We start from the raw sequence: 25,129 nt of genomic DNA on the forward strand, positions 1-25,129 counted from the left end.
ACAGTATCTATTTGTCCTACCCAGTAACATCAGCAAATATGACCTCTGGTGGATAAAGGCCATCATTACAATCTTTCAAAAGCATGATCAATGAAGAATCATTTCTGAAATGTCTACAATATCAGTTCTACACACTATACTGGTTGATTTGGGCAGCTATAAAAAATTGAAGACAAAACCAAATCTATGAAGAGATGAGTGAAAACTTATGTTTCAATTGGCAGTATTAATATGAGAGCTGAGGAAAATACAGATGATGGAAGATATACACAACGACCACTCTGTACATGGGCACACCCAAAGCCTACCACTGCCCATGCAGTTGACCCAACCACTGGGCCATGATCAAGTGACTATCCCAGAATAGCCATGTTGCACCAGAGATCCTCATCTGGTTCCTATTCTCTGAAATCATCTATCACCAGCAATTTACTTAGAATCAAGAACGACTTTGTTGCTCCTTGAGCTCATTTGATTTCCCTACAGTAGAAGAAAGCTTGTTCCACCCATATTACAGCCAAGCATAAAAATACAGCTCGTTGGCCTTTTTTTTTGTATTTGATTATATACACTGGATTAGAATTCAACTGGCGTGAGAGTTCAATCAAAACTTCATTATATTACATCTAGCAATACAGTAATACCTCATCTTACGAACTTAATTGGTTCCAGGACCAGGTTCGTAAGGTGAAACAATGTTTCCCATAGGAATCAATGGAAAAGCCAATAATGCGTGCAAGCCGATTAGGAAAATCCAAAACATTAAGGCTTAAAATAAAAAAGCTGCCGGCAGACGAAGCTGAGGCAAACGGAGTGGGGGGAGGGAAACCCATGGAGATCCAGAGGGGAGAATGGGGCAGGACAGAGTGGAGAAAAACAGAGGAAACCCATGGAGATCCAGAGGGGAGAATGGGGCAGGACAGGGTGGAGAAAAACGGAGGAAACCCATGGAGATCCAGAGGGGAGAATGGGGCAGGACAGGGTGGAGAAAAACGGAGGAAACCCATGGAGATCCAGAGGGGAGAATGGGGCAGGACAGGGTGGAGAAAAACGGAGGAAACCCATGGAGATCCAGAGGGGAGAATGGGGCAGGACAGGGTGGAGAAAAACGGAGGAAACCCATGGAGATCCAGAGGGGAGAATGGGGCAGGACAGGGTGGAGAAAAACGGAGGAAACCCGTGGAGATCCAGAGGGGAGAATGGGGCAGGACAGGGTGGGAAAAAACGGGAGGAACTCAAGTCTGGAGGTGGGGCATCCCAGCGGCAGGTTCGTAAGGTGAAAAAAGTTCGTAAGAGGCAAAAAAATTCCGAACCCTGGGTTCGTATCTTGAAAAGTTCGTATGACGAGGGGTTCGCATCATGAGGTACCACTGTACTAGAAACAAATATATCAATGGTGGTATTATACACGCCAGTATCTATTTTACATATTTGCACAGAATGTGCAAATACATTCTAACTGACCAAGAACTGGAAGTTGGGTATTATCTGTTAAAAAATGCTATTGCTAACCTGTAGGAAGCCGCCCTGAGTCTAAGAAGGGCGGCATAAAAATCTAATGAATAAATAAATAAATAAAAGGCATGGGGGGGGGAGTATTACTAAGAAGAAAGGTTCTTACTGTTTCTGTTCAATCTCGACCTCAAGATCCTTTGTTGCTTGATCATGGGGACTGGACTCAGATGAACTGGACTCAGAATCAGAAGTTGAAGAGGAGGAAGAGGAGGAGGAAGACGAGGATGATGAAGAGCTGGTAGACGAAGCAGATGAACTTCTCTTTGCTTTCGGAGGGGCAGAAGGTGGAGGAGAGGGAAGATCAAGCTGTAGGACTGTGGGACAGCTACTGGTAGTGTCATCCTCCATGACAGAAGCCAAATGCGACTCAGCCTCAAGGGTAGGCAAGTGCACCTCAGACCTGTCTGCTATTTTTCCTTCAGATACAATCTCCTCTTCTTTGGGGGAGGGCACTAGGACAGAAATCAATGCTGGTAAGGGACTTGAGGAAGCAGAGGAGGAGGAGGAAGCAGAGGAGGAGGAGGAGGAGTGGGACGACAATTTAGCTTTTACAGGAGAGAGGGAGCCTGCATGAGAACCGCTTCTCCCTGACAAAGATGCACCAACTCCTGCATCATCTTTAATTACACCTTGGTGCATGCTCTGATTCCTATGTCCTGGGCTCTTTCGGATGGCCATGGAATCACCATTCTTTGATGCTGGAGGCAGGTCATGTAGCACAGATAGATCAGGAGAGAGGCCCTTTCGCAATTTAGAAGATTCCTCACATGGTGGAGTTAAAGCGCAAGGAATGGCAACATTGTTTTTGCTGTGCCAAAGAGAAGAGCTTGCTGGCTTCTCTTGGAGGTCAGACTTGGGGTATCTTTCTAGAACAGGAGGAGAGCGAGACTTTCTTCCTGGAGATGGGCAGGCTTCCTGGGAGCCTGATCTGGAATGCTTCCTCACAGGAGATGACTGACAATCAGGGGACACTCTGGACCCAGTGCCTTTGTACGTTGTGGTTATACGTGATGCATCTAATCTGGGTGGTGAACGGGACGCATTCCGACTTGTTGCAGTCCTCTCTGGGGACAACGGCAACATCTGTACTGGTGATTGGGAATGACCTCTGAATGGTGGTTTAGATTTCTCCTGACGAGAAGATGATCTTGAACGGCTTCTAACCGGAGGGGAAACTGAACGTTCCCTTCGCACCGAACCACGAGATTTATCTCGTCGCCTGGAGAGTGAACGGGAGTGACTCCTCCAGGAGGGAGAGCCAGATCTTTCTTGTCGCAAAGATGTTCTGGGCTTGTCACCATAGGATGATGACGCAGATCGATGTGGATGTGTGCTGGTGCGTGATTTCTCTCTGGAGAGTGATCTGGACCGTCCACGTCTTGGAGGTGTTCGAGATTTGCGTCTAGGACTCACTGGTGATACAGACCTCAGTCTTCTTGTAATTGGTGTTCTAGATTTTTCTCTTGCCCATGATCCAGATCTACGTCGTCGTGGAGGAGTTCTAGATTTCCTTCTAGGTCTTGGAGATGATCCAGCTCTGCAGTGATGTCGGAGTGGTGTTCTGGATTTTATTTGGGACCTTGGAGATGACCCAGATCTACGTCGTCTGGGAGGTGTTCTAGATTTTATTCTGGGTCTCGGAGATGAGCCAGACCTACGGCGTCTTGGAGGCGTTCTGGACTTCAACTTAGGTCTTGGTGGAGATCCAGACCGGCCACGCTTTGGAGGTGTCCTGGATTTTGGTCTAGATTTAGGTGGCGACCTTGATGTTCTACGTCTTGGAGGTGTTTTTGATTTTATTCTTGGTCTGACTGGTGACACAGATCTACTCTGAGTTTTCTCTTTCCATTCGGGAGAAGAATCCGAACTGCTCTCACTAGAGGGTATTTTTGGCTTCTCTTTAATTCCAGAATAAGAACCTGATCTACTTCTTCGAGATGACTCTTTAAATGACCCTTTCTTTTCTAAAGGTGATCTGGGTCCCATCACTGCAACGTTAGAAGTTTCTTTTATTTCTGGAGAAGATCCAGGTCTATTGTGCTTTGTAACTGTTGTAACTGTACTGTTCTCTGGTTCTGGAGGTGAATATACTTTGCCTTGCATTGGGGATGAAACTGGTTTATTTTTGTTGATTGACAATCCTGCAGAGCGATTAAGTTTGGGAGGTGACTGAGATTTATTATCTTCTGGAGAAGTTGATGAAGAAGTAGAAGAGGAGGAGGAGGAGGAAGAGGAAGAGGAGGAGGAGGAAGAGGAAGAAGAGGAGGAAGAGGAAGAGGAAGAACCAGATCTACTTCGCCTTGATGGAATATCTGTTTTTATAAGTACTGGTGATGATTCAGATGGCATTTGTTTTGAAGAAGATTGCATTTTTTCTTTTCCAGAGAGAGATGAACCTGATTTATTCTTTTGGCATGAAAGTGAAGCACTTTCTGTTACTGCCATGGAGCTGGACTTGTTGTGCCCTGGAGAAGATCCGGATTTTGTTTTCACTTCTTCGAATTTATTTTGCTTTGGAGGAGATTTAGATTTGCCATTTAGTTCAGGAGATGGCCTGGATTCACTTCTCCTGGAGGGAGATTTCTCTTGTGCTGCCTGAGGGGACAGTCCACATCTGACTTGCTTCAAAGGGGAAGATTCTGTCATCTCAGGAGAGTATCTTGACTTGGTCCTGGTAGGTGATCTTGACTGTTCTTTGGCCATTGGAGAAGAGCCAGATGTGCCTTGCCTTGGAGATGACCTAGTTTTCTTTAATTCCAAGGAATTATTTTTGCATTTATCAAGTGAAGAAGATTTCTTCTTAGTTTCTAATGAAGATCCAGGTGCAATTGGTCTTAAAGGAGAAAGAGATGTCTCTCTCAAAGCTGGAGGTGATCTAGACTTGCTCTGCCTTCGGTGAGGTGATCTAGGTTTTTCTTTTGTTCCTACAGACCTTCCAGCTCTGCTTTGCTGCAGTGGAGATGCAGACTTTGATTCTGGAGAAGCTGCTCGCCTTACTGGGGATAAGGAGTTTTCCTTTGCTGATGATTGACTGGAACCAGACCGACTTTGCCTTGGAGATGGTCCCGTTTCCTTTTTCAGCATTGGGGATGATCCTGTCCTTGACTTTGTTTTCACTTCTGGAGAAGACTCAGATCTGTTTCGCCTTCTTGGTAATCTTATCTCTGGTTCTGGAGAAGACCCAGATATACTTTGTCTTGAAGGAGACTGTGATTTCTTTCGCACTGCTGGAGAGGAACCAGATCGACTTCTGTTTGTACTTTTAGCTTTTTCTTCAGCTGCTGAAGAAACTTCAGAATTCCTTGTAAGCCTTGGAGATGAACCACAACTGCTCCGAGGGGACATTCTGGCTTTGTTTTTGAGGACTGGAGGTGACTTGGATTGGCTACGCCTAGTAGGTGATCTTGATTTCTTTTTTGGTCTTGGAGAAGAACCAGATCTACTTCGTCTGACACTTAATCTTGATTTCTTTTTTATTCTTGGAGAACTAGAACGACTGCGCTTTGGAGGCGTTCTCAATCTTTTCTTTCTTGACCTTGGAGAAGAACCTGAACGACTCCTTCTTGGAGACAACAGAGTTTTCTTTTTAGTTTTTGGAAGTGATCCAGAACGACTACGTCTGGGAGATGCTCTTAACCTTCTTGATTCAGGAGAGGAACCAGAAAGACTACGTCTTATCACTTTTCTAGTTCTTTCCCTCATTCTTGTAGATGAATTAGACCGACTCCTCCTAGAGTCTGGAATTCTGGAAACTTTCCGATCTGGAGATGACACAGATCTACTTCGTCTGGCTGAAATCAAGGATTTCTCTCTTCTTGGAGACGAGCTTGATCTTCCTCTCCTAGGAGGTGTCCTAGTCCTAGATCTGCCTCTTCTTGGTTGTGTTCTAGAGCGGGACCTTATTCGCCTGGGTGGACTTCTTGATCTAGATCTGCCTCTTCTTGGTGTTCTTGAACGTGACCTCCCTCTTCTTGGTGGTGTTCGCGACCTGCCCCATCTTCCACTATTTCTGCTTCTAGACCATCCATGCCTTTGAGGAGTTCTAGAACGAGACCAACCACGCCTTTGAGGTGTACGTGATCGACCCCATCTGGGAGGTGTGCGAGAACGGGATCTACCCCATCGCTGAGGTGTTCTTGAGCGGCCTCGCCACTGGGGAGTTCGAGAACGTCCCCTTCGCAAAGGTGTGCGTGAACGGGATCGAGCACGTCTCTGAGAACGAGACCTTCCCCTTCTTGGTGGGGTACGTGTGCGTGATCTAACTCTTTTAGGTGGAGTTCGGGACCGTGATCTACCTCTACGTGTAGTGGGTGTTTGAGAGAGAGATTTGTCCCTCCGACTGATTCTTGATTTGGAGCCTTTAGCTGGTGGGGTGCTAGATCGTTCACGTCGAGATGTCTTAGAAGACTGCTTTTGTCCAGAACGAGAGATTTCAGGGGATGAACTAGATTTCTCTCGCTGGGTAGAGGCTTTCTCTTTGTCTTGCCTTTTGGGAAGGACCTCTGGAGAACAGTTGCGAGAAACTGGAGCAGGCTTAGATGGTGGGGAAGGGGAAGAGGAGGAAGAAGAGCAACTACCACTCTCTGAAGAAGGTGAGCGCTGAGGTGTAGAGTCCTCGCGAGGCATCTTCTTCAATTTGGTCTCAACCGCCTTAGAAGCAGATGGGGAAGCTGTAAGATCCTCCTTGCTATCAGGAGAAATCTTAGCCTTCGATGGAGGAAGAGTCCCATTACGGTCTTCAGACTGCTTCTTAACAGATGGAGAGGAACAGGAAGGAGACCTCTTCTCTTTAGAAGGGGGGCACTTTTCTCGAGAATGATCATTCGGCATAGGTGAATGATGCATGCCCTTTGGATCATGCTCAAGTGAGGGGGTGGATTTTCGACCCCCATGCCGAACAGACTTTCTATCCTTGTCTCTTTCTTTTTCTTTGGCAGGAGATGAAGGACTTGGAGAATGCTGAAGGTTCTCACGTACCGGAGAATCCTTGGATAATTTCTAAACAGGAATATAAAAAATAGTAACTAGAACTGTTCTTTGGAAAAGCAAAAAGACTCAGCACCCAGCTCCTAATGATTTTTTCAATTTCAAAATGCTTGTAATATAGTTATAGTTATATTACAAGCATTTTAAGAGTAAAAAGATCACTAGCAATTCATTAATAAGCTGTCATTTTACAACAGTATTTCCCAACCTGGATGATTCTGTGTGGACTCAACTCCCAGAATGCTTAACAATGGCATATTCAACAGAAAATTCTGAGGGCTGAAATCCACGCATCACAAAATGTTGAACACATTGTTCAACTAACTATAATTAGATTTTTAAAGTTTAAGCAAGACACCGATTCCATCATTCCTCCTTTCTAATTTTAACAAACCTATCAGTAATCCTAACTGGTTTTTGGGACAACACCATTTTGTCCCAAATGACTTTATTTATGTAAATGTTTCTCACTTTCCCAATGCATGTATTATTCTTTACCTCTCGGTTTTCTCTGCTTTCTCGAGGACTGGTGCTCCTGCCTCGCTGGGCAGGCTCAGCAGAAGATGAACGTTCTTTTTCTCCCAAATTTTTAGAAACCATTTCGGTGTCTTGTTTTCGTGAACTTGATGGAGACTTGCTCCGCTGCCTAAGGGAGCTCCTTTTCTGAACAATAGGGCTTCCTGATCTGTAAATAAATGATTAGAAAGTTAATCCACAAGAGTCTGCCCATGTTTAATAGCTATATACAAGACACAAGAGTTTGATTTGTCAAGCTGTACCTGCTATGGGAAGCATCTGATGAAGAAGAGCCATCTGGGGAGGAAGAGCGATCCCGACGGTCTTTCTGAGATGCAGATTCACTGGTGGACCTGAGAGTTAATGAGAATCAGTTGTATACAAAAACAGATCAATTTTAGTTGCACAGCATAGGTAGAATAGGTGGTTTTTACCTCTTCCTTTTCTTTTCCTTGGATTTGTGTTTGCTTTTGGGACTTGGAGATCTGGGGGGGAAAGTTTGTTTTGAATCATTCTTGAACAGTGATGTATGCAGTTATTGTTCCTCCTTCTGTTCCTTTCATATTCTTCACAGGATATCTATTCTAGCAATATCCAATAAACCTGTCCCTAAGATACCAACTCCAAATTCAGTCAGAAAAAAAATACAAAATAGATGTAGATACACTGCTTCCAAAAACTACTGTAGAATACATGGAATCACGCATCTGCTGTCTACAGAATCTTATAGCAGCCTCTTTTCCCTAGGATCAGGATTCCATGAAAAAACACCACTGCTTTAAAGATGTTGAAAACAAGTACTACATTTGCAACTCTCACCTTATAAGTCACTTTTGGAAATTAGACTTATGGAATCCTATTAATTACAAATTATTGGACTTAATTCATCATAGCTTAGATGATTCTGAGAATAAGTAAACAGAAAGAACCACTATCTTCTACATCCAAACATTTTTAAAAGGGCTAACAGTTATTAAGGCTCACCTATGCTTCCTTTTCTTTGATTCTGATCTAGAATAAAAAAAAAAAGAACAGAGTGGGAATTGGCAACCTGACGTTGCAGGTGTTTTTAATTATAATTTCCATCAGTTGCAGCCAGTGTGTCTAATGAACATGAATTACAGAATGTGTGTTCAGATCATTAAAAAAGCACCAGATTTCCTGTTCCAATATTAGACTTTATTCCCAAGTTACCAGAAAACTGATGTCATGCCCAATAACTTTAGGAAGGCAATGCTGATGTTCAAAATTGATGCTGGATTACAAATGTGAATTCTGCCCATGAATTCCATCGAAAATGGTTTTAAGCAGATTTCTGGAAAAGTAAATGCAGCATACAGAGTGAGAAATACAAGCCTAACAGATAGCATGCCCCTAATTTTTATACAATCTCTTTATACCACAGAGGGAAAAAAAGATTGAAGCTTTCTTAAAAGAATGCAAAAAACAATATTTTTGAAGATAGCACAAGAGTAAATCATGATTAAATCATGTGGTCCCTAAAATCCAATCCTCACACTGCAAGCCCCTTACCTGTGTTTCTTTTTCTTTGAGCTTTTTTTCCTTTCTCTTCGAGAAGGTGATCTGCTCTCAGTCCTTGAAAAGCCAAAAGGGCAAGGTACATTAAAGTTTATTTTTGTATTTCTAAATCTAAATTCTCCACCTCCCCGGCTGAATCTATTGGGTTTGAAAAAAGAATTCAAGTGTCTTGGGCTCACCCACCCACCTGTCTCTGCCCTTCTTTTTCTTCTTCTTCTTTTGTTTTGGAGATGGTGACCTGGAACTGCTGGAGTCTTTTATAAGACTGAGGAGACAAAGTCCAAATAATAAACAAAATTCGAGAATTCAATTCACAACATTCTACATAAGCAGCCTATTATGAATCCCATCTTCCAATATTTTTTCCTTTAAAAAAATCTCTCATAGGTACAAGAAATAAAGTCAATTATACACAAATTCTAATCAAGAATGGAAATCAATCATGAATTATCCATAAAGTATAGGGTAAAGTATAGATGCAATCTTACTGCCCATGTGCAATGCTTGGTTAATATGTCTTATATTTCAGGTACTTTATTTGAATGTCTTTTTAAAGTTTCTTAGTACAATTGAAAAGCTCACTCTGTGGGGTTTTTTTTACAGTAGTAGACATAACCAGAGCTACCTTGTCACCCCTTAGTTTCTTCCAGTAGGGATTCCTCATACCTGTATTGCTTCTGCTGCTCCTGCTGTTGTTTAGCCGCAGCAGCTGTTGCAGCCTCCTTGGCCCTGCGGTTGGGGTCAAAAGAGCTACCATCCACATAACTGTCACTGATCCCAAAAGCAGCTCGCAGCCTCTCATTCTTCTTTTCATTGGCCTCCGCCAGCTGATGGGTCTCTGTAATACTGGCGAGAAAAAAAGTTAATGGAACATATATATCCAATACAAGGATTCTATCCATATGCAGATTGAAACATGGCATATTTTTTGGAACAAGTCTCTCTTAAGATGAAACAATAACATAAAATCACAAATGCCTTATTTTACCTAGACTTCTGCTGCTGTTCCCCCTCTTTGACAATTGCCACATCTTTTTCCAGAAGCATCATCCGAAAAGTGGCCACTTTCTCCTGAATCTCCCCTTCTCCATACCTATTGCATGCATCAGAATAGAGTTTAATGTCTTAAAGAGACGTTTCCTTTAAAAGCTAAATCACTCAAATGAGGTATGAAAATATTTCTAAAATGCATGGATTATAAAAGATCTAAAATGCATGGATTATAAAAAGTACATAATTTACTTAGTATAGAATATTGATTAAAAACCAAAATGTAAACCAAAGGAATTTTAGTTCAAATTCTGCCATTAGGAAAGCATTAGTTCAAATTCTGCCAGAAAGCATTCTGGCCATTAAATGAAATGTGGCCAATAATAGCCTCTCTTACTGAACTATTCCATGTATTATTATTGCATATTACTACCATGAATAATATTCAAAAATATAATATTCAAAAGGGCTTTACAATATTAGGCATTGGTAATACAAAATGTATAATTTTCAACCATTTTCATTTCTAGTATATCCCAAATCTGATTATCCAATTTTAAAAGACTTGTAATAATCAAAAGTATGTAAAATTATCATTCTTTAATTTTGATGAAACATTTTCTGAACAAATTCTACTACTTAAAATGAAAACTGAACATAAAAAAACAAGAGCTATTATCACAACACTGTATTCCTTTACCAAATATATATTTTATATTTAAAATACTTGTTCTGCTAATAATTCTGAACAAATTATACATGAAAAATAAACTGAATGCCAAAGACCGGAAAGAAGAAATTTACTATGCAAAGCATATTGATCATGTCATTCTCAAATTTGTATATTCTAATAAGAGAATATTATTTGCTCCTACCAGCTGACCATTACTATTGCTTTTCTCAATCACCACAATGTCTTGAAAATGTCTTAGCCTTGACCATCCTATAACAAACTCACCCTTGCTCTTCCATGAGTTCAGCCAGTTCTAAGCATTTCAATTCAACCTTTCTTTTGCGCTCGTGATCCAGGATGTCCTGGTTGGGTTTTTTGACCAAAGATGACTCCAGTTTCCTCAGCTCCTCTTCTGATTTGTAGTCAGTCCGATCCTTCTTGTGACGCACAGCCGAGAGGTTCCGTTGCACGTAACCGTTAGTGCCACTGCCCCGGGGAGTGGGGAGTCCTATCCCATTGTACATGGCTCTCACAGACTAGCACCTCTGGTGCCTGATACTTAAAGACAGTATAAAAGAACAGAAGAAAAAACAAAGATAAACTTTTTTCACATCACCATATGGATATATCCCCACCATCTGCAATCAAGAAAGATTGCAGTCTTTTTTATGAATTACTTTTCCTTTTTGTTAAAAAGTTCCTTATTCTCAAATCCATTCCATAGTCCCAGACAATTACACATTGTATCACTCCCTCTTATTCTTCCTGAAAAATGCCTATTTTCTCCCTACTCATAAATTAGACCCCACCACCTGATCCCATACTTTAATTTTCCTAACAGCAGAGCAGATTTAATAGTATATGTTTTCTAAAGGAATCGTTTTATTAAATAATTTCATATGCTCTATACAACTGCAACCACTCCCCAACTATTCATTGTTCTCCATAACCAAAAGCTGCAGTCAATTATCCAAAATTCATCTCCCAATTTCTGCCTCAATTCTCAATACACTTACATTCAGATTTGTTTTATCTTAATATATATCCTGTGCTCCAAGCACAAATCCTTTAAACTCCCCCCTCCCACTACTTTAAAAATATTGTATACATATCTGGTTTATTCCCAATGGTTCCCGTTAAAAATCTCCTTCCCACTAAAGATGGCATATTAACATGAAAACTTACTGGGACTTACTTCAGAGTAAGAATTGGCGTGCACAATTCATCCTCTAATCTTTTTACAAGCTTATCATTGGAAAAACACCCCTCCCTTTTTTTCAAGAATGGACAAGCCTATAAAGCTACCACCTACCCACTATATTCTTATAATGGGTAATGTTGGTTTATACTGCATTATTCTCCTTCCTTTACAGGCTTCCCATGACTTTTCAAGAACTGAGTGTTTGTGCCTTCTACCCTTTAAAAGCAAGCTCTCAAACATAAGTACACACACGTTTCCGTTTCGTTTTCTCTAGCAACATTATAACAAAGCAGCTTGATAGGTTTCTTTAAAAAAAATATCCTTAGACTAATCTGGGAGTCTGGGAATTGCATGGTGGTTCTCCATCAGGCCCCCAAATTGCTTTGGTTTTCTTTTCTTTTTATCAGCCAAGGCTTGGGTAGGTGCTGCCATCTGCTGTGACGTTTACTTCTTACCTTCCCTCCGAAAAGCCCCCAACCTACCTACCTGTAAGGCCTAGTCAGCCCTCTATTCGAGTTCCTTGCCACCTCAGGCCCGACCTTCCTCCGTAGAAAGCATCCCAGCCCATTAGGCCTCCTCCCTCACGGCCCGCCGAGGCCCAAGATTCACCTCTACCCCTGGCTGCTTCGAGGTCCTCCCTACCTTTCCAACACACGACGAGTACCTGACTCTCACTTCAACACCCGCGTAAAGGCCACCCCACGTACACGTATACACACACACGCACACGGAGCCCGTGGCACCGTCTAGCCTCCTCCCCCCCCCTCCCCGCCTGGCACACCTCCCCAGGCCTGCCGAGCCACCCCGGCCTCAAAGCTGCTGCTTTTCGGCGTCCCTCTCCTCGCACAGCCCCGCGTCCCCCGACCCTTCCTCTGGCTTTTGCCTGCGCCACTCGCTCGCGCTCCCTCACCCGACGCAGCAGCAGCAGCAGCCGCCGCGGCGCAGGCGGAGAGTGAGGGGGAAGGCGGGGGGGGGGGTTTCAGGAGGTATCCTGGAACCTCCCCCCGTCCCCTCCAATTCGTTCTCGCCCGGAACACTCTCCGCCCGTTGGCTTGTGGGAAATGGAGTTCGTAGATGGTTTCGGTAGGTCCTCCCTACGCGCAGAGGACGAGAATGAAGACTACTCGTCCCGATATGCCCCTCAGGCAGCACGAAGGTCGGCCGCCATTTCCTAAAAGCGCTCTGGGAGAAGTGAAAAGGGTGCCTGGGGACCGAATTTCGGTTTCTCCTCTCAGGTTTCCCTTCAAGCCTGTCTCTCTGTCCTTTTGGTCGCTACCATCGGACAGACAGACACACTCGCAGGGCACCTTTCAGGAAATGCGGCTCCGACTGTGAGGGGTTGGAAGAGGGGAAAAGGGATGTAAATATCCGTTCGTCCCGTCAACCACCGCGCTGTTCTAAATTAGAATTGAAGGGGAGTGTAAATCTCGCGAGAATTTCGAGGCGGAGGACATGTGAATCGTATGTACGTTCCTGAAACGTTTGTTCCTGTGAGCATGGGTTTTCGAAGGATGCTGGGAATTGTAGTTGAGATAGGACTTTCCTGTCAAAGCGGTATCCCCAGTACAGTATCTTTCATAGGCGGACTACACATTCCAGTTGGAATTGCGAACTCCCCTTCTCAGTAAATAAAAAGGGATCCAGTTGTTTTCTTACGAGAATTCCCCGTAAAGCCCGATGGAAAACTTCAAAAAATCCGTTCTACTGCAGAGGGCGGATTAAAACGATTACCATACTGCTTATTTTTTCCCGTCATGCACAGGCCTTCCATTTTGTTTTGTTTTTTTTTTTTAAAAAAAAACGTGTTTTCCACGATGTGATAACGTTGGCGTCAATGGAAAAAAGTGGCAATATTAATTTTTTAAAAAATCTGCATTACGGTAGACACATCGAAATAGTCTAACCTGCCCAATAATTGCCAGGAAAATGAAAAGACCTAATGGTGGAAATGCACAAGTCAAGATGTCAGATAGTTGTTTAGTCTAAACTAAGTGACCAGATTTTTACATTGGCAAAGAGGGACCCGGCAAAGGAAACAATTTATAAAAAAATCACTCACCATTCTCGCATTAGGCGAAATGGAGACATTGGAGGGATACCACAAAAAGCCAAGGAAAACTTTTTAACGCACTCAAATTTACAAAAAACAGCAAGAGAATTTCACAGCCACCTCCTCCCACCACCAAAGGGGGGGATATTAAGAGTTTCTCAGCTCCTCGTGGCACCGGCTACTACGGTGGCCCAGAGCACTTCCCCTCCTGCTTGCCCCCCCCCCCCCGCCATTGGCTGTCCCCCTCTTCATTCCAAAGTTGGGACATTTTAAAATGTCACGGGATGTGGAACAAATGATTGTAAAGCAGGACTGTCCCGCGGAAAGCGGAACATCTGGTCACCTTAGTTTAGTCACCCAATAATATAGCAATTCATGTGTACTAACTCTACTTAAACTATTTTAAAGCTGCTATGCTCATATTACCTAGTATCAATTTGTGATATATCAAACTCAATCCCGACAAGACAGAGCGGCTGTGGGTACTGCCTCCCAGGGATACATCCATCTGTCCGTCCATTACCCCAGGGGGGAATTGCTGATTCCCTCAGAGAGGGTTCGCAACTTGGGTGTCCTCCTCGGTCCATGGCTGAGTTTAGAACACCATCTTTTAGCTGTGGTGAGGAGGGGCGTTCGCTTGGTGCACCAGTTGCGGCCCTATATGGACAGGGAGTTTTTGTTCGCAGTCACTGATGCCCTTATCACCTCGAGGTTCGACTACTGCAATGCTCTCTATATGAGGCTACCTCTAAAGAGTTTTTGGAAACTGCAAATCATGCCTTAACACAGCCGCATGAGCGGTTATAGGCCTTCCAAAGCATACCCATATTTCTTCAGCACTCTGCAGACTTCATTGGCTGCTAATTCGTTTCTGGATGCAATTCAAAGTCTTGGTCATGACCTATAAAGCCCTGTATGACATTGGTCCAGATTATCTTCTACCGCATGACTTCTAGCGACCAGTTAGGTCCCACAGAGTCGGCCTTCTCCAGGCCCCGTCAACTAGACAATGTTTGGCGGGACCTAGGGGAAGAGCCTTCTCTTTGGGGGCCTGGCCCTCTAGAATCAACTCCCCCAGAGGTTTGCACTGCACGCACCCTCCTTGCCTTCCGTAAAAGCTTAAAGACTTATTTATGCCGCCAGGCTTGGGGCCATTAGACCCAAGCCCCTGGCTGACGAGAGTAGTATGTTTTTGCTGTGGTAATGCTAATGAATGATTTTAAAACTTATTACAGTTTTTTTTAAAAAAATTAGTTATATTAATTGGATTTTTATATAAGTATTTGGTACATTGTTTTTGACATGTTGTGAGCCGCCCCGAGTCCTTGGAGAGGGGCAGCATACAAATCCACTAAATCAATCAATAAATAAAATATAACAGGTGTGTTTGACCTAACATGATTAAACTGGTATGTATTGCTTTCTCAACTCAAATTTTATGGAATTTCATGATATATTGAATGATTAGCAAATCACACAAGCTGTTTTTATCATTTTACCAAGTGTTTGGCTCCCTTGAGCTTGATACAATATACGGATACAGCCAATGGTGAGAAATTCTTTCTATTTATTTGCAGGCTGATTTCTGGCACTCATCTGAGAAAATGAATCATCACACCTGAAGAAAAGGAAAACTTTGGTATCTCCAAATAATACCTTTGATATTGGAAGAAATGTCCATATGGATTTAGTTCCAAGTAGCAGAAAGACACTGGGAACATAGAGACTGCTTGGAAGGATGGTTTAATGGTAAACAGGACCACAGGGGTTTGAAGTCTTGGGTAGCTGAAAACATAGTCTGGAAAGACTTATATCTATACCAGGAGTAACAGAGTCAAGGCCCGGGGGCTGAATCCGGCCTATGGGGTACTTAGATCTGGCCTGTGGGGCCACCCTAAAACAGCAAAGGACGTCTGGCAGTGAAAACACAGCTCAGGAGGATTGCACAACCCTTGCAAGATGCATTTTCATTGGTAGAGGGTTGCAGGATGCCATCGAAACCAAAAACTGAGCCCATGCTTTTCACTGGCAGAGTACTCGGGCCACCATAGGTGCCCTCCAATATGAGTGATATTGAGCTAGCCATGCTCCTTGCCCCCCCCCCCAAAGTCAAATACAACTCTGATACAGCCCTCAAATCAAATTTGGCACCCCTAAATTATACCTTCTTGGGACCTGCAGAAGTTTCTGTTCCTATACAAATATCCCATTTCTCATACAGAAACAGAAAGATGTATTTTGTTTTGCAGATAGACTGGCCCAGTCTTCTTGTCTTATAGATAAGATGGCACCAAAATATCTCCTGAGGGCAGGGAGCTGGGATCTTTTGTTTCCCTTTCCTTTAAGATTTTTAAATTTCTCTTTTAGGGGAAATATTTTGCCTTTTTAATATCCTATGATATCTTAAAATATTTCATTTTTCTAGGAAAGGAGTGGGCACTAACTTTTTACAACAGTTTCAGTATAAATTCATTAGAATGAAGTAGGATAGTTTTTGCATAGAAAAAAGAAAATAGCCCTGAGAAGGCACAGTTCCAATGCAAATTAATGACCCATCATGCAGTAATAGAGAACTCTACCAGGGAGCAAGGAGGTAAGATAAATTGCAAATCATGTCTGAGGATTTTTAATAAAGAGAAATGGTTATTCCTCCAGTGACTGATTCACACATAAGCTATGGTTTCTTTAACTGATAAGTGAGATTAAAAGCATACAGTTCTGGTTGGATTTAGCTAACTCAGTCAAAATCAAAGAAACTTATGATTTATGGTGATGTCTCTTTTATTATCATCCAATTACTAACAGGATTTCAGAAACTGAATTATCATTAATTAAAGTCAATTGTGGATTTAAGTCATAGACTTAATTAAGTCATAGACTTAAAAATAGACACACAGTGCTATTGTGTAACTTCGACTTCATTCCTCACGTGATATTTCCAAGAATGTGGAATTTATAATTCAAGAACAAGCTTGGAAAGTATTGACCAGTGAAGAAAAAGTTCAGTTGATGTGACTGAAAAGAAAAAAAACTGGAAAAAATATGTATCCACAGCACAGGTAGACTTCTGTTTCTAATTCATATTTCTACACAATAAAAAAACAAGATATTTTTTATTTGAACAACAACTAATGTGTTTTCCCTAAAATTAAGTCCAGGTCTTATTTCTTTTTCCTTACTGTTCGCCCCTGTGGCTGTACACATGCTTCCAGCCATGCTTTCCAGGACTCTGCACCAGGCCGTCAATCCAGCAATACCACTGCGACTAGATGTTACTAGTCTCCTAGTAGCTTCTTCCTTACTAGACTAGACTAAGATGTGTTAACATCTTACTCTGGCCAATGATGTGAATCTATGTTATGATGGGAGGAATACAGATGATTGGGTTTTTTTTTTTAAGTATCAGGGTTTTAGATTCATTTTAGGTTTTGGATTTCTGATATGCTTTATTTTTGTATTTTGTATTTATCTTCCTGTGAGCCACCCTGAGTCTACAGAGTCCAAATAGAATTCCAAATAATAAATAATAAATGTTTCTATTGACTGCCAGTGTTGTTCGTGGCCAGACTCAGCCAGGAGAATGGTGTGCTGATGAGCAGCTGGCTAGCACTGTCCTCATGTGTCCTGCCGCCCCAAGGAGCAGGTCTCTCCTTCTTCTTTTGGCTGCATACATGGAAAGCAGCAGAAGCAGTAAAAGTATTTCTCTGCCCCAAACTCCACCAGAAATGAGTCTTTGTGAAACTCATTGCACTGCCATCACTGCTGCATTCATGCATGCAACAGCACAAGAAGCCTTGCAGAGTCCTGCTCCAAGAGGCGGTGGTGGTGGCACAACAAGTCTCACAAAGACTCATTTCTGGTGGAGTTTAGGGAGAGAAATAAAGACTTCTGCTTCTGCTGATTTCCTTGCCTGCAAAAGCAGAAGAAATCTTTCTCTCCCTCAAACTCTGCCAGAAATGAGTCTTGATTGAGTCTTCATTGTGCCACGACCGTCACATTTGTGCATACAAGGGCCAGTGTTCCCTCTAATTTTTTTTCGGGGTGAGCGGAAAAGTATAGTGTCTGAGCGGCAGTCCCTTTGGCACTGGGCGGCATATAAGTATAAATAAATAAAGTAAGTAAGTAAGTAAGTAAGTAAGTAAGTAAGTAAGTAAGTGTGGGCGTGTGCTATCACACATGAGCAAGTTCTTGCATCCATAATTCTATCCTTTCTATGTCTTCCTCCCTCTTTCCTCCCTCCCACTTTCCTTTCTATCTCTCCCTCCCTCTTTTCTTTCTATCTTTCCCTCCCTCTTTCCTTTCTATCTCTCCCTCCCTCTTTCCTCCCTCCCTCTTTCCTTTCTATCTCTCCCTCCCTCTTTTCTTTCTATCTTTCTTTCCCCCTGCCTTTCTCCAAGCCCTTCCTTTTCCCTCTTCCTAACTACCCCCTTCTCCCTTCTTTCTATCTCTCCCTCCCCCTTTCTCTCTCCCTTCCTTCATCTTTCAATCCCTCTCTCTCTCCATCCCTCTTCCTTTCTCTCTTCCTTCCTCTCTTTTTTGCTCTTTCTCTCTCCCTCCTTCCCTCCCTCTATGTCTTTCCCTCCCCCTCCTTCCCCCCTCTCTTTCTCTCTCTCTTGCTTTCTTTCTCGCTTTCTTTCTCATTCTCTCTCCCCTCCTTTCTCTCTCTCTCTTTCTCTCTCGTTCACCACGCCGGCAACAGAGAGAAAAAGAGAGAGAGAGAGAGATGGAGAGAGAGTGGAGGGCGCCGTTGTCTTCACCTCTGCCCGGCGGCTCTGCAGCGAAGAGGAAGCAGCCGTGCACCGCCTCCCGGGAGCCCGGCTGACTTTTGGAGCCGTTTTGTTTTTGGCCGGGCGGAGGCGGCGCGCGGAGGCGAAGACACGGCGCCCGGCCAAGCTCCGCCTCCCGGGAGCCCAGCCGACTTTTGGAGCCGTTTTGTTTTCAGCTAGGCTCCCGGGAGGCGGAGCATGGCCGGGCACCGTGTCTTCGCCTCCACGTGCCGCCTCCGCCCGGCTGAAAACAAAACGACTCCAAAAGTCGGCCGGGCTCCTGGGAGGCAGAGTGTGGGCGGGCGCCGTGTCTTCGCCTCCGTGCGGCTCTGCAGCGAACAGGAAGTAGCCGCGCACCGCCTTCCGGGAGCCCGGCTGACTTTTGGAGCCGTTTTGTTTTCGACCGGGCGGAGGCGGCGCGCGGAGGCGAAGACACGGTGCCCGGCCAAGCTCCGCCTCCCGGTATCCTAGCCGACTTTTGTATCCCAGCCGACTTTTGGAGCCCGCTTGCCGCCCGCCCGCCGCGAGCGTCGAGCAGGCGAGCGGCGGGCGGGCCGGCAGCCAGGTGTTCGGGGGGCAGCCGGCGCGCGCTCCCCAAATCTCCCTGCCAGTCCACCCGCCCGGAACATTCAAAATAAGAAAACCCTTCGCCTTCGCTCTTACTTTGAATGTTCCGGGCGGGCGCGCAAGCAGGGAGATGGGAAGAGCGCGCACCGGCCTGTGCGCCCGCCAGCCTCCGGAGAACGCCTGCCCCCCCTCTCTTGCAGCGGAGAAGAAAGAGAGGCCGGGCGGGTGGGGGGCAGGGCCGAGAGGCCTGGAGCGCGAGGGGGCCGGAGGCACCATGGAGAGGCAGGTGTGGCTGCGGCTCCCTTCTACTTCCCGCACCTCTCCCCCCGCCCCCCCGCGGGCTGGCAGGGGGATGGGGAGTGCGCGGCCGAGGAAAAGGGTGCGCGGGGGGTATTTTGGAGCGCGTGCGCGCTCACATGCGCAGCTTACAGGGAACGGTGACAAGGGCACAAGAAGCCTTACAGAGTCCAGCCCCAAGAAGTAGTGGCAGGAGGATGAGTTTCACTCTTTTGGCAGAGTTTGGGGAGAAAAAGAAAGCCTCTACTGCTTCTGCTGCTTTCCTTGCATGCAACCAAAAGCAGAAGCAGAGTTCTGCTCCAAGAGATGGCGGGACACGTCAGGACAGCACTGTCAGGACAGCGCCAGCCAGCCATTGGTCAGCAGCCAGCTCTCCTGGCTGAGTCTGGCCGTAAACAGCAATGGCAACAGGACATCTAGTTGCAATGGCATGGCCAGGCCAACAAGCATGGTGCAGAGTCCTGGGAAGCGTGGCTGAAAATGAGTGCATAGCCACAGGGGTGAACAGTTGAGCGGCTATGTTGCTCTGTCACTGGAAGTCCCATCCCTGCTGTTGCCTCCTTGTTGTTGCCTGCTGGTGCTGCATGCAGTCAGACCTCGCTAGGAGACCGGCCTGTTGAACATTTTATATAAGTTTTCTTTATAGACTGTAGCCAAAGTCATTTCTTGGTGTTGTGTCCAGAGAAGCCCATTGTAAAAGAAAATTTATTGCAAGTTAAAGAAGTTTGATTGAAGTTGCGAGAAGTTTTCTTTTACAATGGGTTTTTTTCTGGACACAAAGCTGAGGAACATGATAGATACCAATATTTTCTCCACATTTTCATTTGTTTACTGTAAAGCCCAATAAAACCTAGTTTACTTTAAAGCCCAGTAAAATCATCATGAATTGCAATATAATCATCAAATTATTCATTTACAATGTCCTTTTTCTTTTTGTGATTAAAACAGTCATTCTTTCCTAAGTTCATCTTTTCTTCTTTATCTTCTTCTTTGTTTTCATTATTAGAAATTATATTAAGCTTCCTAAGGCCATTGTTCTTTAGTTCTTTTTCTGTTTCCTTTTCCATTCTCAATCCAAAAGGGTCTCTTTTTAAATCATTAGAACATTCATTCTTTTCTGAATTCATCTTTTTTTCCTTTTCCTCCCTGTTCTTTGTTTTCCTCATTAGAGATAATATTAAACTCCTTAAAGTCACTGTTATCCTTTAGCTCTTTTTCTCTTTTCTTTCTAATTGTCAATTCAAGGCTCTTTTTAAGTCCCAATGGGCATCTTTTATAACTTTTTTAACTCACAAAGGTCTTTTAAAAGCACCACCAATTCCTCATAAACACTTATCTCCATGTCGTCAATATCCAGCATTTCTTAGTATTACAAAGTCCATCTGTTAGCAGATGTCTACTTCCATAGTCTTTTTAGTATCTCAATTTATGCCTTTACAGTTCCAATTTCTTATTCTTTCCTACAATGCAATATCTTAAAAGTTCATTCTATTTCAAACAGATCAAAGTTGTCTTTCAAAAGAATAATAAATTGCTCCTTGCACAATAGATTTCAGAAAAGTTCCCCCATTGAAGGTCAACAGCTGTAAAAACATCCATGAAAATGTACCACCATTGCAATTATTCCTCCAACCAGCAGTTCTGTTTTCTCTTAATTAATATGTTAAACTTTAATTAAATTTGCTTCAAAGTTAATTCAAAAATTAGATATAAAAATCCTCAAAAGTTGGGCTTTTACAGCCTTCTCTTATATTTTTCCTCTGTAACATTCAATGCTCAATAGCTGCTTTGTCTTTATTTTTTCCCATTAATTCAGCAGAAAAAAACATCCCAAACTTCAATTCAGCTAAAAAACTCACCAGCACATCTTTTAGTTTTCTTCTTTATCACTGCAGCATTTTTCTTAGTTCCTCTTTCCAGGTTACTTCTGATCTTCAAAACAAATTGATATTTACATTCGTAGCTGCTGCGACTTGGTCAGCTTTTGCAAGCCAATTTCCACTGCCGTCAGTCGAGGGCCTCAAGTCGGTTCTCTGTAGGGGTTTCCTGACCTCAAACAGATTGCCAATAACATCCCTTTTCTTCACCGCCACTGCAGGGCATTTCTAACCTGCTTCCGACTGAAACAGGTCCACAGACGACAGGGATTCAGGATTCGGAGAACTCCATGTCGCCGCAGCACTTGGCCAAGCCTCTCTGTAAGAACAATTTCTTATTCTTCCTTGAAAGCGAGATGTGCAGCTTTTTCTTAAAAGCTTCCCAAGTTGAAAGATCTAGAGTTTCTCCAAATAATGTAGATCAGGATTATCATACAGCTAATATCATGACACTATATTCCTTTATATTGAATATACAGTGGTACCTCGAGATACGAGTTTAATTCGTTCCGGACCTGGGCTCTTAAGTCGAGCAGCTCTTATCTCGAACGACTTTTCCCCATAGGAATTAATGTAAATAATTTTAATTGGTTCCAGCCCTCAAAAAACTCACAAAGTTAGTCTAAATTATGCAGAAAGACATGTTTTTAATGAAGAAATGTACATGTACATATAAATGAATAATGAAGTTTCTTTCACTTAACTTGTAAACTTTCTTAAACTTTTAAATTTACATATGTTCAACTTCTCTGCCACCCAATCCTGTAGGACAGAGGTCCCCAACCCTTTTTGCACCAGGGACCGGCTTTAAGCGATCAAGAGAGGAATGGGTGAATGAATGGACGGAGGGTGGGAACGAAGGAAGGAAAGAGGGAAGGGACAGGAACAGAGGAAGGAAGCAAGGAAACTTATGAAAGGGGAGAGTAAGAGAGGAATGAGTGAAGGGAGGGAGGGAAGAAGGTGGGAAGGAGAAAGAAAAGAAGAAATAGAGGAATGGAAGGTAAAAGAGAGAAAGAAAAAGAGCAAGAAAGAAAGAAAGAAAGCAAGAAAGAAAGAAAGAAAGAAAGGGGGAAGGGACAGGAACAGAGGAAGGAAGCAAGGAAACTTATTAAAGGGGAGAGTAAGAGAGGAATGAGTGAAGGGAGGGAGGGAAGAAGGTGGGAAGGAGAAAGAAAAGAAGAAATAGAGGAAGGGAAGGTAAAAGAGAGAAAGAAAAAGAGAAAGAAAAGAAAGAAAGAAAGAAAGAAAGGGGGAAGGGACAGGAACAGAGGAAGGAAGCAAGGAAACTTATGAAAGGGGAGAGTAAGAGAGGAATGAGTGAAGGGAGGGAGGGAGGGAGGGAAGAAGGTGGGAAGGAGAAAGAAAAGAAGAAATAGAGGAAGGGAAGGTAAAAGAGAGAAAGAAAAAGAGCAAGAAAGAAAGCTGCAAGCACCCCCCCCGAGCCCCCCAGGCCGGCTGCAACCTTTTAAAACACACGCGCCACTTCGCAGCTGTCTCCTGAAGCCGAACGCGGAAGTTAGCGTTTGGCTTCAGGAGACAGCTCCTTGGCGCTTGTATCTCGAATTTGGGCTTGTAAGTAGAACAAAAATATCTCTCCCCTCCCAGCTCTTATCTCGAGTTGCTCTTAAGTAGAGCAGCTCTTATGTCGGGGTTCCACTGTATAGATATTATTATATTTTAAATACTACTTCTACTAATAATCCAAACAAATAATAAATGATAAATAAGAAACTGAGTGTCAAAGGCCATTAGTCCCTGCCCTGAATTGGTTCTAACATGCCAATATTCTTCTGAGTTATCCCAAAGGTGATTTTTTTTCAAGAGGCAACTAGACTTTTTAATTTTTCTTCTTAAAAAGTTCAACTTCTCATCCAAAAAACTTCTTCAGCTCTGACAGAATAGTGCAGAGTAGAAGAATTTATATTCCTTCTTGACAACTAGTAATCCGCATCCTTTTAGAGAGTCTCTGAAGCATTTGGAGGGGAAATCAACTTCATAATTATGTGATAGAAGTGTTTTCACGCTGAGCATCTGTTTTATATTTTAATTTTTTCAGAATTCCTAAGAGAGTACTTTTGTCATCTCCAGTGAATTTACGATAAAGCAAAGATCTAATTTTTGCTTTCATTCAAAATATTCTTAAATATGAAACTGAAGCCAGAAAATTTCCTTTCAGATTTTATTTATTATTTATTTATTAGATTTGTATGCTGCCCCTCTCCGAAGACTTGGAGCGATTCACAACAGCACAGTACAAATTCAATGATTAAAAAATAGTTAAAACCCTTAATATAAAAACAGTCATGCACCCCAAACAACCCATATATAAAATGGAACGGCCAGGGGAAATCAATTTCCCCATGCCTGGCGGCAGAGGTGGGTTTTTAGGAGTTTGCGAAAGGCAAGGAGGGTGGGGGCAGTCCTGATCTCTGGGGGGAGTTGATTCCAGAGGGTCGGGGCTGTCACAGAGAAGGTTCTTCCCTTGGGTCTCGCCAGATGACATTGTTTTGTCGACGGAACCCGGAGAAGGCCAACTCTGTGGGACCTAATCGGTTGCTGGGATTCGTGCGGCAGAAGGTGGTCCCAAAGTCATTCTGGTCCGATGCCATGAAGGGCTTTATAGGTCATAACCAACACTTTGAATTGTGACCGGAAACTGATCGGCAACCAATGCAGACTGCAGAGTGTTGATGTGACATGGGCATATCTGAGAAAGCTCATGATTGCTCTCGCAGCTGCATTCTGCACGATCTGAAGTTTCCAAACACTCTTCAAAGGTAGCCCCATGTAGAGAGCGTTACAGTGGTCGAACCTCGAGGTGATGAGGGCATGAGTGACTGTGAGCAGTGATTCCCAGTCTAGGTAGGACCGCAATTGGTGAACCAGGTGAACCTGGACAAATGCCCCCCTCGCCACAGCCGAAAGATGGTTCTGTAATGTTAGCTGTGGATCAAGGAGGACGCCCAAGTTGTGGACCCTCTCTGAGGGGGTCAGTAATTCCCTCGCAGGGTAATGGACGGACAGATGGAATTGTCCTTGGGAGGCAAAACCCACAGCCACTCCGTCTTATCAGGGTTGAGTTTGAGTCTGTTGACAGAATCGGGTGAGGTCAATAGTGGACAGTTTAAGGGTAAAGTTTTGGGGGTTTGGTGACAAAACCACAAAGTCAGGTAGTGAGTTCCAGGCATTAACCGCTCTGTTGCTAAGGTCATATTTTCTACAGTCAGGTTTAGGGTGGTTCACTTTGAATTTGTATCTGTTGTGTGCTCGTGTATTGTTGTGGTTGAAGCTGAAGTAGTCATTTGTAGGTAAGACATTGTAGTAGATAATTTTATGACCTATGCTTAGGTCGTGCTGAAGGTGGGTCTCTTCCGGTAAAGTATCTTTGGACACTTTCTAATGTGTTTATGTCTGATATGCTGTGTGTGTTCCAGACAGATAAGCTGTATTCAAGGACTGGTCTGGCCATAGTTCCCTCTAAGCTGAGCAGTGAGCAATTGCTCACTTAAAAATCATCATCAACTCAGAGTTTTCCAAACCTGCCCAGAAGCCGAGAGGAAAAGAGTGAGAGGGAAGGAGAGAGAGAGGAAGAGAGAGAAACAGATAGAAAAAAGAGAGGAAGGAAAAGAGAAAGAAAAAGAATGGGAGTAAGGAAGAGAGAAAGAAAATCAAAATCTAGTTTGAAACTAGCTCAACTATTTAAGTGGCATTTTGATATTGATAGAGTTGCCCTATTATGAGCTCACTGTTATAGACACACAGTACAGTATTTTATTTTGAAATTCTCTGAGGCAAAACAGGGTGGGTTTTTTATTTGTTTGTTTGTTTGTTTATTTATTTATTATTTCTGTGTCGCCCAGTCCCAAAGGGACTGCCGCTCAGACACTATACTTTTCCGCCCACCCCCCCAAAAAATTAGAGGGAACACTGGGTCTGGCTAGTACTCTGGTTAGTACTCTGGTTAGTAATCATGTGATATTAGTGGAGAAAAAGCTACATAAGATTAGATTAACAACTCTTGAAGTCTTTTTGGCAATGTTGTTGAAGTGGGCTTTGGCACTTAGGTCTTTTGATATAAGTATTGCAAGATCTTTGACAGAGTGAAGGTCATCTGCAAGGTCTTGTTTATTCAGCTTGTATTTGATTTTCTGA

The 25,129-nt window shown here is 43.4% G+C and overlaps 1 protein-coding gene and 1 long non-coding RNA gene across 8 annotated transcripts in view; one reads left to right on the forward strand and one right to left on the reverse strand.

Moving 5' to 3' along the window:
* LOC139153105 (serine/arginine repetitive matrix protein 2-like) overlaps window positions 1-12,831 on the reverse strand; it is a 24,132-nt gene extending 11,301 nt beyond the window's left edge. For 2 of the 7 annotated variants that reach the window (XR_011556761.1, XM_070726684.1), the window contains exons 1-11: window positions 12,331-12,831; window positions 10,505-10,777; window positions 9,545-9,649; window positions 9,223-9,402; window positions 8,744-8,821; window positions 8,551-8,613; window positions 8,002-8,028; window positions 7,452-7,502; window positions 7,281-7,370; window positions 7,000-7,186; window positions 1,622-6,513 (exon numbers count right to left, since the gene is read on the reverse strand). Coding sequence is in view for 6 of the 7 variants with exons in the window: in XM_070726684.1 (XP_070582785.1) it covers window positions 1,622-6,513; window positions 7,000-7,186; window positions 7,281-7,370; window positions 7,452-7,502; window positions 8,002-8,028; window positions 8,551-8,613; window positions 8,744-8,821; window positions 9,223-9,402; window positions 9,545-9,649; window positions 10,505-10,743 (5,912 nt within the window). In the remaining variant the exon portion in view is untranslated. Of the gene's footprint in view, window positions 1-1,621; window positions 6,514-6,999; window positions 7,187-7,280; window positions 7,371-7,451; window positions 7,503-8,001; window positions 8,029-8,550; window positions 8,614-8,743; window positions 8,822-9,222; window positions 9,403-9,544; window positions 9,650-10,504; window positions 10,778-11,414 lie in introns of all 7 variants that reach the window. The other 5 variants (XM_070726688.1, XM_070726685.1, XM_070726689.1 and 2 more) reach the window with 5 other exon arrangements.
* LOC139153106 (uncharacterized) overlaps window positions 12,489-25,129 on the forward strand; it is a 26,927-nt gene continuing 14,286 nt past the window's right edge. The window contains exons 1-2 of the long non-coding RNA XR_011556762.1: window positions 12,489-12,885; window positions 15,048-15,219. This is a non-coding gene — a long non-coding RNA (uncharacterized lncRNA). The remainder of the gene's footprint in view (window positions 12,886-15,047; window positions 15,220-25,129) is intronic.

Source organism: Erythrolamprus reginae, chromosome Z (genome assembly GCF_031021105.1).
Source record: "Erythrolamprus reginae isolate rEryReg1 chromosome Z, rEryReg1.hap1, whole genome shotgun sequence".
Classification (NCBI taxonomy): domain Eukaryota; kingdom Metazoa; phylum Chordata; class Lepidosauria; order Squamata; family Dipsadidae; genus Erythrolamprus; species Erythrolamprus reginae.